The sequence below is a fragment of the Melanostigma gelatinosum genome (genome assembly GCF_949748355.1).
Source record: "Melanostigma gelatinosum genome assembly, chromosome: 13".
Lineage (NCBI taxonomy): Eukaryota > Metazoa > Chordata > Actinopteri > Perciformes > Zoarcidae > Melanostigma > Melanostigma gelatinosum.
In genome coordinates this window covers 6,270,558-6,283,260 of record NC_136646.1, presented here as the reverse complement: position 1 = coordinate 6,283,260, position 12,703 = coordinate 6,270,558, and the positions used below count along the sequence as shown (strand labels likewise).

Genomic DNA, 12,703 nt, shown 5'->3' with positions numbered 1-12,703 from the left:
TGGTGTCTCTTAGCATAGGTTTTTCACATTACTTCAAACATTTCACATTAGTGTAGCTCAAATCTGTTGCTTATTCTTTTTTTATTACCTTTATAGATCTCAGAGATGAAAACTAAAACTTACAGGACTAGATACATCTAAGGGCAATAAGAACGAGGACAGAACCAAACACAGTCCGGCTTGGTTCTGGCTCCAGTATTTTCAATATGGCAGCCGGTATATCTCCACCTTAACAGTAGGACAGCCTAGTCTCTGTCCGAGTATTCTGTCAGCATTGTCCCAGTCAATTATGCTCTGTATGCTCTGTGTGTGTGTGTGTGTGTGTGTGTGTGTGTGTGTGTGTGTGTGTGTGTGTGTGTGTGTGTGTGTGTGTGTGTGTGTGTGTGTGTGTGTGTGTGTGTGTGTGCAGGGATAGTCTGTGGTTGTGTGTGCTCAACAGTGGCACCAGCTTTGTTTCCGGCTTCGCAGTCTTCTCAGTTCTTGGCTTCATGGCCCAGAAACAGGGAATTCCCATTAACATGGTGGTTGAATCAGGTATGATTTTAAAGCACACCTATGGCCTCTGTTTAACACGAGGATCAAATATACACAAAAATGTAACAGAATGAGAGGACAACAATCGAACACTCGTCTGTCCTCCCAGGCCCTGGGCTGGCGTTCATTGCATTTCCTCAGGCTGTAGCCATGATGCCCCTGCCCCAGCTGTGGGCCGCCTGCTTCTTCCTTATGCTCATTCTGTTGGGACTGGACACATTGGTAAGACCAAGCAGACACATGACATGCTGTTGGTGTCCTGCACAAAGTATTCACTTGACGTTTAACATTACGCTGCAACCGTTAATGCTCGATCAGTGAACACTGTGTAACAATGTAGCCTGAAGCCCATATGTGGAATATTTAATAACACTGAAATATCTGAAACGTTGTACAGACATTCGTAGTCTATCGAGGATGAAGCCCCTGACTTTTCCTCTGGCGCCACCATGACGTTGACATTTTTGGCTTTTAGTGAAATGTCTTAACAACTATATGATGGACTGTTATAGAATGTGGTAAACATATCCACGATGCCTAAAGTATTCAATCCCATTCTTCCATATTCTTTTATTCAACATTTAAATATGCAGTGCAAATCTTTGATCCCTAATCTTTGAGCCACATGAGGGAGCCTGAATATTAATTTTCTTCTGATAATTATAACCTAATTTGGGGCGACTGTGGCTAAGTGGAGAGCAGGGTCGCCCTTCAATCAGAGGATCAGCGGTTCGATCCCCGGCTCCGCAAGTCGCATATCGATGTTTCCTTGAGCAAGACACTGAACTCCCGTAGCTGTGCCTATGGTAAATGAATGTGGATAGTCTGATCGGCAGGTGGCACTTAGGGGGAATGATGACATGTAGTGTTAAAGAGCTTTGAGTGGTCGGAAAGACAAGAAAAGCACTATTGGCACAGTCCATTAGTACAGTCCATTCTAACATTGAATCTAATATACAAGGCTAGCATACATTTGGTTTGTTTTACTGATGAATGCATGTATTCGGTCTCAATTATAAAGTATTTTGCGTGTGTAAATGTTATCAATTACACATGCATAAAAAAGTTGAGATTTATCAAACGTTTACCTCTTCAAAATTGCTGGTTCACCGATAAAAGAAAATGAAAGGTGAGGCGGAAATGGCAGTAAAACTGGTCAGGAGTTATTATTTACACCAAAACTTGCTCTTCTCACAAGTTATAGATGAAGCTGTATGTATCAATATTTTCCTTTTCAAAAACTAGGTCCCCAGAAAAAAAAACCAACACTGACCTAGAGCATTTTATCAACCTTGGTGATCCTTTGACTTTTCATCCAGTACTATATATGTTCAAAATGCATGTTTGATGTAACAATTTGGTTATTCTCTCTTCTGTCTGTTTGATTGTGTATTAGTTTGCAGGTTTGGAAACTATTACATCGTCAGTGGTTGACATGTTCCCAGGACAGATGCGCAGACCCTGGCGCAGAGAAATCTTCCTCGTCTTCTTCTGCTCCATAACCTTCCTTGTGCAGATCCCTCTCACAACTGAGGTACTACACATGCCTGTGTAACCCAACATGACAGAAATACATAGAATGACCACAGTACTGCCACCACAGAAACAATTTATGAGCCTCCACCACAGGAAACAGTTTACGTTCAACCAACAAACTATTTTGTTAGGTTTAGGCAACAAAACTACTTGGATTAGGAAGGAAAGATCATGGTTTGAGATAGAATTAGGGTTCCATGTTATTGTTCCGAAACCTCAATCGACAAATATCCCATTGGACCGAATGCCCATTTGTCCGACAGCCCTTTAACCCGAAAATAAACCTTCATTGGTCAGAAGGCCCATTGTGCCGAGAGTGCAAACTCTTTGCACAAGGATCAGAAGCACATGGCTGGCTTAGCATGATCAGCACATGGTATTCTTACCTTGAACCAAACTAATGTCAGTTCTCCTGCTTAAAACTAAATAACCCAACCAACAAAGACAAGAAGTTTTAACAGTGGTGGGCCATGCCCCTCGTCAGTAAGAAAGAAAATCGGGAAGGTACAATTACGTCATTCTGCATGATAATTAGCCATGGGCGTCTGTTTGTTGAACAGAGAGGGTGTCATTTTAAAAAGTCAAATTTGCCTTTTGGTTTTACATGCGACACAAACACCAGTCTCCTGGGTGACAGTCCTGTGTTTGACAAATCTATACACCACCGGTTTTGATCACAGCATATTTTGGTGGAACCTGGAAATTCGTTTTTTTCCGTCCCGACAAAGGGTCATAATTGACTCTCCATTGCCATTGTTTCTGGGTTGCTGGCACGTTATGTGTCACCACAGCGTAATGCAGTTGTGGTCATTTCACGTTTTTCTAAGATCAGGCTGGTGTAACCTTACCCAAACATAACAACACTCGGCATATTCTCATATTGGAGCAGTATTTCAAGTGACACTACATGTTTGTTCCCCTTCTGTGTTGTCCAGGGAGGAGTGTACATGTTCCAGTTGATTGACTACTATGGTGCTAGCGGAGCATGTATATTATTTGTGTCTCTGGTCCAGTGTGTGGCTGTTGGCTGGGCTTTTGGTAAGTCGTATCAATACCATGTTTCTGTATTCTGTAGTTTGCCAGATGTAATAGTATGAACCAGCTTTCTAGCCAAGAGCTATTCAGCCAACCCAAAGCTCTTTCCTGGGAACCCTTTGTGCGTTTCACCGGGGGAACAAGGGTCAAAATTTCAACACAATATCATGTTAATATTTGACGATTCCAAACTCCCAATTTACGTTCAACGTTAACCTTTAGTGCCAATGCTTGAAGTGGTGCTCCTGTAGTGTAAAAAGGGGGAAAGATAGAAACACTGCCTGGCAACGTTATAGTTATAGCTACATTAGCTACCAAAGCTGATGGAGCATTCTGTTCTTCCGTATACAAGTACGTCACTCGTATATGGAAGAACAACATATTTTGCAGCTGCGCCCCAGAGACACAGAGAACATCAGTAACAACTGCAGCCGTTTCTCACACTGTATACCTCTGATAAGGTTGAAAATCAGCCAGTTTTCATTTTAACTGCACCCTGCCAAGAAATAGTCCAGCACCTAACCCTCCATAAAACCACGCTGGTGTCATTGAACACAATTGATTTTACAGATCCATGATCAGAGTTCATGTCTGAGTTCCTCTGACATAGTGACAAAATGTCCTTTTTTCGGTGCTGAATTTTTGATGAATTGTTAAATAATCGTTAAATAAATAGTTATGTAAACATACAGTAAAATTTTGTTGTGTGGTTACACAGTTGAAAACAGATACCGTCTCTAAACACCTTGTTGTTGCATGTACCTGTTTAAATAGGGCAACAGTAAGGTAGAATGTTTATACTCTTCCTTTAACTTCAAATCAGTTAGTATATATAAATATATATCACTTAGTAAATATATATAATATACTACTTTTTATTATACAGTGTATATATATATGTATATTATTTGAATTCTGGACCAATTTGAATTGTTCCGATATTTTTGGTCACACCAATCTCAATTTCATGAGCATTAAAAAAGGGGAATTAATAAATATATAAATGATTAAATAAAACAAGGAGATGTACAATAAAAGATGATGACAACTTTCAAAGTTTTTCATTTTTATCAGATTGGTAAATGTATGAAGTGCTATAATCATTTTTACTTTTTATTAACAAACAGTGTCATTTAGTGATGTGTTATCTTTGTGACTATTCTAATAGTAACATAATAAGATATTGCCTTCTGTTGGTTGGGGTATGGCTGGAGATCCATACACAAACGTACCATATTTCAATAAGTGGCTCCAGGCCAATCCATCAGTCTGACATACAGTACAGCATGCTTCTACACCAGGAGGTCCTGTCCTGTGTTCCTAACAAAACCCGTAATCATCATGCAGGGGCAGAGCAGATGTGTGATGCAGTTGAAGAAATGACAGGACAGAGGCCGTGTATTCTTTTCAAACTCAGCTGGCGTTACTTCAGCCCTCTGATCTGCCTGGTAAGTTACAAGCTGTTAACAGCTGCAGGAGAAGAAACGACATGAAATGAAGACTGTTGTGTCGATTAGGGCGAGGCCAACAAGAAGAAGAAGAAGCTGGTAAGAGTCCCTCCAGGGCCAGCGTGTCTCCTCTAAGACTAGATGAAACTGCATTTTATCAATTTTCTGAGCTCAGGAAATCAGTTCTAACTCAGAAAATATTTAGGAGCTCCAGAGAAGTCCGAACACAAGTTATTCCATTAGAGGAGAGCTGTTCTTGGAACGCTTGATGAATATTTGCGTATTCAAAGGTTGTTTGAGAAAAAACACCAATCGTATTATTTGTGTTATCAAATTTGTATCGAGACTCCTGCTCCTCTGCTTTTGTGTCAAGGTTTGCTTCATCTACTTCTTTGTGGACTACCAGCCCCTGACATCCAGCAATGGATATGTGTACCCAAACTGGGCCTACTGTCTTGGCTGGGCCATGGCCCTCTCCTCTGTGCTTGCAATACCCATCTGGGCTGTCGGCAAGATCTGCCTATTAGAGGGCACCCTCAGACAGGTAAGAGCACTAACTATTTTAAGTAACCTTTGTTTGTTTTATTGCCACAATATATATATATTAATTTGATGATCATTTTAGTGTCCAATTGTCATTTTTTCCTCTCCTCAACAGCGTTTGTTGGTCCTGTTGCATCCGTGAATATTTTCTTGGTTGGTCCCAAGACAAACCAAGAACATATTTTAAATAAAACATAAATGAAACCAATGTCAGTTTTTTTCTTGTTATATCAGTAAATAAGGCAGTAAGAAATGTAGTTCAAGCGCAAGTTCAATCAGGAAGACACTCACTAGTAATCTCTGTCTTTCCTCTCCTTGTAATTACTCTATCAGCTGATTGGGGGCGGGCACTTTTAAGTAACCAACCAGATGCGGCACACCGAGTCCTCAAGCCAATCATATCGTTGCTGTCAATCTTTAAATAGTGTTCTCCTCTCTGCTGCTGTCAGGTGTAATTTCAGCTAAGCAGATGCAAAGCGATACTATTTCCCTTACATTTTAAACAACTAGTTGTGCGTAACTGAGACAATGACGGATTCCGACTTTGATCGTTTCAGGAAGAGTCGGGTCTCAACATCATGTTTAGCCGGAGCCGGCATTCAGCTCACCAGGTGGCCGGCGCAGGAGCACTCGCCCAGCGCGGCGGCTCCCCTCAGACGAGCAAGAAGCCTCTTGGCTCAGCTAGTAGTTCGCGGTGGTGTCCTAGTAAGTCTAACAGTTACTCGCGATCAGGCGATCCATCGCTGGGCTCATCCGAGCTCCGCAGGCGGCGTCCCGTACTCTCTCCACCAGCACTCCTGGCCTCCATTGCGGACAAAGCCGTCATTTCCACCGGGTAGCTCCATCCGCTCCATCGATACTGGTCTTCAATCTCTGGTAAACGATGCAGCTCCACGGGACAGTTCAAGGCAAGTTTATTTGTATAGCACATTTCAACAACAAGGTAATTCAAAGTGCTTCACATAAAACCATTAAAAGCATCAAAACATAAGGCAAAAGAAAAGGAGATTTAAAAAACTGTGTAAAAAATAAAATGCAGGAGTAAAATGCAGAAATGCAGGAAATTGATTCATATATTAATTGAATGTGGTTCAATTAAAGGCAGCAGCAAACAGAAAAGTCTTCAATCTTGATTTAAATGAGCTGAGGGTCTCAGCAGACCTGCAGCTTTATGGGACTTTGTTCCAGATATGTGGAGAATAACAACTGAATGCTGCTTCTCCATGTTTAGTTCTGACTCTGGGAACAGAAAGTAGACCGGTCCCAGACGACCTGAGGGGTCGGGATGGTTCATAAGGTAGAAGCAGATCAAAGATGTGTTTTGGCCCTAAACCATTCAGTGCTTTGGAAACCAACAGCAGGATTTTAAAGTCAATGGAGTGGTCTCGTGTGACGTCACAGTTTAGCTGTCGGCCATGTTGGAGTACACACAAAGCCACTGGCATGCACGGCTGAGTCGCATAACCTATCGGTGGTGAACTTTTGTGCTGTCTTTGGTTGTGGCAGCAGAGCTGTTAGAGACAAGAAATCATTCTTTCGTTTGCCAGCGGTCATTACACATCAAGGAAATGACACGAAGGAGCTATCCAAGCGACGTCGCCAGAAATGTCTGTCACGCATCTCTCGAGATATAAAGGAATGGAATTTGGCGTACACTCGAGTATGTGCGGATCACTTTATAAGTGGTCAGTGATTTTATTTGCAAATTCGTTTGTGAACAGTATTTAATAAAGGAAATATAAATTAAACTTTTACATGAGAAGGTTACCGAAGCTTCATCGGCCCGTGACAGTCGGTGCCAGAGACGTGTCGAGCGTGTACAACAGGCGAAACACAGAGATGCAGCCTCAGCACTGCTTGATATGAGTTTAACGTCGGATCATATATATATATATATATATATATATATATATATATATATATATATATATATATATATATATATCTATATCTATATGTATATCTATATATATATATATATATATATATATATATATATATATATATATATGTATATCTATATATATATATATATATATGTGTGGGGGGGGTGAAGTTAGGAGTTAGTTTAAAGTGAATTCCTACACACACGCACACAATGACATGCACGTACAATGTAAACAAACACACGTGTCTGTTTGCGCTGAGTAAACATAGAATATTGCTAAATATCGGACCAGATCTGTATATTTACCCTTCCAATGACGATATGAGAATTGTCGACGACCGTTGCTTTTAACGTCTCGGACCCATCCACTGACAAACTGATTATAAGCGTCGAGCCCTTTGTAGCACTCCAGCTCGTCTTTTGTGTAAGGACTGGGGGTGTTCACGAGATACGCATAGATGTTGGCGTAGTTTACCGATGGAAGATAAGTAGGATCGGCACTGAAACGATCTGCACTCATCGTATAGGGATCCAAGTTACCAATAACCTTCAATTTGGCCAGGTAGCGAACCTTTGATGCACTATCCAGTGATTCAAAGTATTGTATTTTCGCCGCACTTCCTTGTTTACGCGCCGCCATGTAGGATCTGTATGTACTCCAACATGGCCGACCGACCTCGTAACTAAGGAGATCGTGACGTCGGTGAGACCACTCCATTCTTTGTTGGACAGGAAGCCAGTGCAGACCTCAGAACTGGGGTGATATGATCCACCCTCCTGGTCTTAGGGAGGGCTCCTCGCTGTTGAAACGGAGACTTTGTTTCCGCGCCTGGTCATTTTCCGACAAATGAGGAAGTCATGGGGCGGACACACGTCTGGAGCTCCGGAGCATCGCTCTCATTTAATTAGTATGAAAGCACCTGTCCCAGTAGTGGAAGTGGAGCACTTTCATGAGATTACAAATCATTATGAGCCGAAATAAACATAACTAAGCAGCAGTTAGTTTGCAGTGAGTTTATCCTCGTCGTAGTGATGGGCGGCGCGATGGGTACTCGCGGGAAGTATTCACGGCAGGCGCGTGATGCGGGTAGGCCCGCAAGTGATCACGCTTCGGTCATGCACCTCCGAATTCAATCTGGCACGGGCGGTGATCAATTGTATATCACAAATAGTGCACTGATAGAACACTATTGTAAGGTCTGGGGAGTATAGGAGATGGGCCAATTATTTTAAGAGGCTTCAGAACAGCAGGGTTTTCATTTTGAGTAAATGTTTGGCAGCCACATCCAGTAGTTTACAGGATATTTAACCTGTGTTTTGTATGATACATTTAATACTTTATTTTTTCCCTTACAGGGCTTGGCTAAGGCGTTTATGAATATGAGGTTACAGATGACTACAATCCCTCCTCGGCATTGGGGAGGTAGGCCATGGCTTGTGTCAGCTATGCCAACGTTCTATGAGTGACACGCCTCTGTTATTCTTCACAGCCCATGTTGTTGGTACGCCTCTGGTGTTTCAGAGAATGACAACGCATAGAGCAGGGTGTTCAAATGAACTTCAACAAGCCCAGTTTGAGAGCGGTTCCTCATGCAAAGGTCCGGAACATCACGGTCGGTCTAACGTGCGGGATGATTTAGTCCCTTATAAATTGAAGCAGCCTAACAGTTGTATCAACGTTGGTTGGTTCGTAGTCAACAGCTGATGATTAAATCAAGAAGTGGAAGGAATAAGTCGTGTAAAGTAAGGGATGCATTCATAGATTCAATTACAGAACATAATCTGTTAAGAACTTTCATCTTAAAAAGATAAAGTACCTAATTTGAGTAAATTAAGGCAACTGTATCGTCATGCAGCGTTAAATTCAGTACAATCAGGGTGAAGCGATGTAAATGGAAGTATTACATCGTACGTTGAAGAAGATTGTGTGCAGCAACATTATTTGTTGTTATTAAACATTTGGTTCAGCTCTATTCCTCTTGTGACATCATAGTTGGGCAGTGAAATCAGGTGATAGGATTCTGATTATTGGGCTCATATCGGTGCCTCTATTATTTTGGATTGAGCAGGTGAGTTTGCTCAAAATGTTTTGCTTAGTGGCGCTTCACCTGGTTGCTTGGAATAATCATAATAGTCTCTGGACATATGAAACACACTGGGTTAAACTGCATGGGAGGAATGAACTTGTAAGAGTCTGTCCATAGTAGTTAAGGCTGATTTATAAATGTCCACATTCTGTGTTTGGGAGGCGGCCATGTGTAATGTCGTAACCCGGCTCCCAAGCTATGACAAATACGGAAGGACACGAGGCAGGATGGGATTTAGAGGTAGTTATGACAACATACTAAAAAGCGGCTACCAATGGTGAGGCGTGACAGTCAGTAACATCAGTAAGGTAACGAGAATGCATGCCTGTTGAAGTGTGGGGCATGGTCAGCGGAAGTAAAAGACCACATCTTTAAATGGGCAGCACTGGCAGAGAGGAGTTCAGGTGCACAGAAGAGCAATGGAGTAGGGCGGTTACTCCTCAGAGCTCCAGGACCAGGGGCTCTGCAGCCAGTAATCTGCCACAACGGCGCCATTGTGACTCCTGACTGGGACGGTTAAGTGGCAAAACCATACGTGGACATTTATACATAAAGTAGATCAGCTCCATTCAGGCTCATCCCCTAGGGACGCGCTTTTCCTCTCCTGCTCGTTGGACATGGCATCTTCCTTGGCCTAAGATGCACAATCTACCTTGATGTTGGGTGCTGCGCTGACCTGCGTGTCAGGTCGCTGCGCGATCACTTGAATGGTGTAACAAGCCGAGTTTCGCTGATTCACTAAATCGTCGACATGGATGCAGACCATCCGTGGGTTTTGGGGGATTCTGTTAAGGCCAGTGGTTTGCTAGACACAAAGGGTAACTCAAGCGCTTTAAAGCCTTAACAATGTGTACGGTAAGTTATGCATAATTCATGCGTCATGTTGACATTGTTTCTGGCATTGTGGCTCGTCATGAAATTTGTCTAATAGCCTTATCTCATTCATGCAAAATGTATTATCTCTAGAGCTACCTCTCGCATGCTGTGGTTACAGTGGATCTTCACGCATCACGGTATAAGGCCATTGCACGAAAGTTTGTGGGACTCACAATATTCTGGTCTAATGGGTACGTGACTTGGCTGGTAACTCATGGCCTAAACACTCCAAATGCGGAGGGCTTGGATAGACTCTACTATTCTTACTCCAGCTATACTCGGGGCACTCTTTTAGAATAGGGGCTGCTACTTCGGCAGCTAACTAAGGCATCTCTGCTACTACCCTACAACAATTGGGACGTTGGTCATCCTCTACCTTCACATCTTACATTCGCCCCGATCTCAACACCGTCCTCGATAATCAAAGATCATTGACGCCTTAAAATCCGGTAAGGAATGCATATAACTGGTGGTGGTGACATGTTTACATCGATTGGTGTATCGTTGGTAGGTCACATTCTTGGTATTGGTTCATAGCAGGGGATAGCATTATACCCTTCTTGAAATATTCCTTATAGTAACCCTAAGGGATGGTTCACGTTATATTGTGCAAATGGATATCCTATCAGCACTGTATATTACTGTGCTCTGCGTTTATCTTGCTCTATTCCTCTGGTGTGACTCGACCGTTTTCTCCATCTGATTGGTCTAACACCGTTTCCCAATCTCCTGGTCTCACGTGACCTGGCTTATCGTGACTGTTTTCCTAGGTGAACGTGACCTGGTTTAACGTATCTGTGTTTCCTAGGTGACCGTGACCTGGCTTAACGTGTCTGTTTCCTGGTCCGACGGGACTGTTTTACTTTCCTAAAAGAAAAGGTGGGTCTGAGGTGCCCCGTTTCTAATTTCCTGGTCCGTATGATAAGAGACCCGTCCAGAGTTGACAAATTTCTAATTTCGCAGTCAGATATGACACAATTTCTGTTTCGCGGTCCGAATGATGCGAGACCTGTCAAAGTATAACATACGTTCTAGTTTCCCGGGTGAGCTCACCCGGTCTGGTTGTGCTGAGGCAGTCAGACCCCAAACCTGTGGGGGCTGTAAGACCCCCAACCGTGCTGTTCTACGTTCTCTCTTGAACCCCCCTATTCTGCTCTGTGGTCTAAACGTGACCCATTACTATCCTACGCTGCGGTCTCAATATGACCCCACCTATCCTTGTCTGCGGTCTAGCTTCACCCTCACCTATCCAGTCCTGCGCTCGGACCCTCCGCAGGGCCGACCCCGCCATATGTTTCGGGATCTGTTGAAATCCTACCATACTCCCCTAGGGGCTATCTAGACCCGCCCTATCCTGTGTCTGCGGTCTTCCAGACCCCCGTATCTTAGTTTGCAGTCCGTCGTGACATTCCTCTATCCTTTGCTTTGACTCAACCGGTCATCTTACCTCTGGTCTAACCTCTACTTGTTCACGTTCTACCCTTAGAGTTCTCTCATGACTAATTGTCTATTTTCTTAGGAAATTCACCACAGCAGTAAGGTATGTATGTCTGTATTTTTTCATTTATTTATTCATATAAATAAATGTCTTTTTGGGGATTAGGCCTGTTGGACCTCAGTATCCCTACCCTCGGTGATAGTACTTCAGGATGGAGTCCAATCGCCAAAGACTTTGCACTTTTGCATATTTGACGCTTGTATAATAAATCATTGTTAAACTTATGAAACAAGTCTCTCCTGATTGAAATGTAGCTCAAGCGCAAGTTCAATCAGGAAGACACTGACTAGTAATCGCTGTCTTTCCTCTCCGTGTAAGTACTCTATCAGCTGATTGGGGGCGTGCACTTTTAAGTAACCAACCAGATTCGGCACACCGGGTCCTCAAGCCAATCATATCGTTGCTGTCAATCTTTAAATAGTGTTCTCCTCTCTGCTGCTGTCAGGTGTCATTTCAGCTAAGCAGATGCAACCCTCCTCCACCCCAGTCGCCTCCAGTCAGCATCACAGTCGGGCTCCTGATTCATCATCAGATAGCAGCGACTCCTGTCATCACCACCACCAGTGTCTGGACTCCAAGGGGGGATTAGGCCTGTTGGACCTCAGTATCCCTACCCTCGGTGATAGTACTTCAGGATGGAGTCCAATCGCCAAAGACTTTGCACTTTTGCATATTTGACGCTTGTATAATAAATCATTGTTAAACTTATGAAACAAGTCTCTCCTGATTGAAATGTACTTCTGGATTACTGATGTCCAAATTGTATTTGCTCCGTATTGTGTAGTGGTCATGATTCATCTCGTGTTGCAGACTTAGTTCTTTGCTTAAAACTCTCTACCAAATGTCTTGTGAAGGAGTTCAGTTTTAAAGCTCCTAATTATGGATATAATGTGATACAGTATATTTACTTGTGGGGGTCTGGTCATTTCATGCATTAAGTGTCTGTGAGATGGGGTTTGAGGAATGTGCTGGACTGGGGGTTGTGTGAAAGTGGCTGGGAGAGGTGTGAAGTTTAGGACAATGGGGCATAGGCCCAGGTGGGGCTTGTTGGACGTCAGCCAATCAATGAGCTGATCGATAAGCTGAGGAATGCAACTTTGAGGGGACAACGGGTTTGAAACTCTGGGGATTTTCAGATCTTCTGCTGGCCACCGAGGAGGCAGACCAGCCTCCTGGGTGGCTCGGATTGGATCTCACATTTCATTTTATATATATGTTTGTTTTGTTAATAATTGTGTGATTCGGTTTGTAACTGTTT

The 12,703-nt window shown here is 43.0% G+C and overlaps 1 protein-coding gene across 1 annotated transcript in view; it reads left to right on the top strand.

Annotated features, from left to right (window-relative positions):
• LOC306787170 (sodium- and chloride-dependent GABA transporter 3-like) overlaps positions 1 to 5,238 on the top strand; it is a gene marked incomplete at both ends in the record, with an annotated part of 33,902 nt that extends 28,664 nt beyond the window's left edge. Inside the window, 7 exons of the mRNA XM_079282244.1 lie at positions 410 to 534; positions 644 to 756; positions 1,931 to 2,068; positions 3,006 to 3,108; positions 4,453 to 4,553; positions 4,927 to 5,097; positions 5,212 to 5,238. Of these exons, the coding sequence (XP_079138370.1) occupies positions 410 to 534; positions 644 to 756; positions 1,931 to 2,068; positions 3,006 to 3,108; positions 4,453 to 4,553; positions 4,927 to 5,097; positions 5,212 to 5,238 (778 nt within the window). The remainder of the gene's footprint in view (positions 1 to 409; positions 535 to 643; positions 757 to 1,930; positions 2,069 to 3,005; positions 3,109 to 4,452; positions 4,554 to 4,926; positions 5,098 to 5,211) is intronic.
• Positions 5,239 to 12,703: the final 7,465 nt, after the last annotated feature.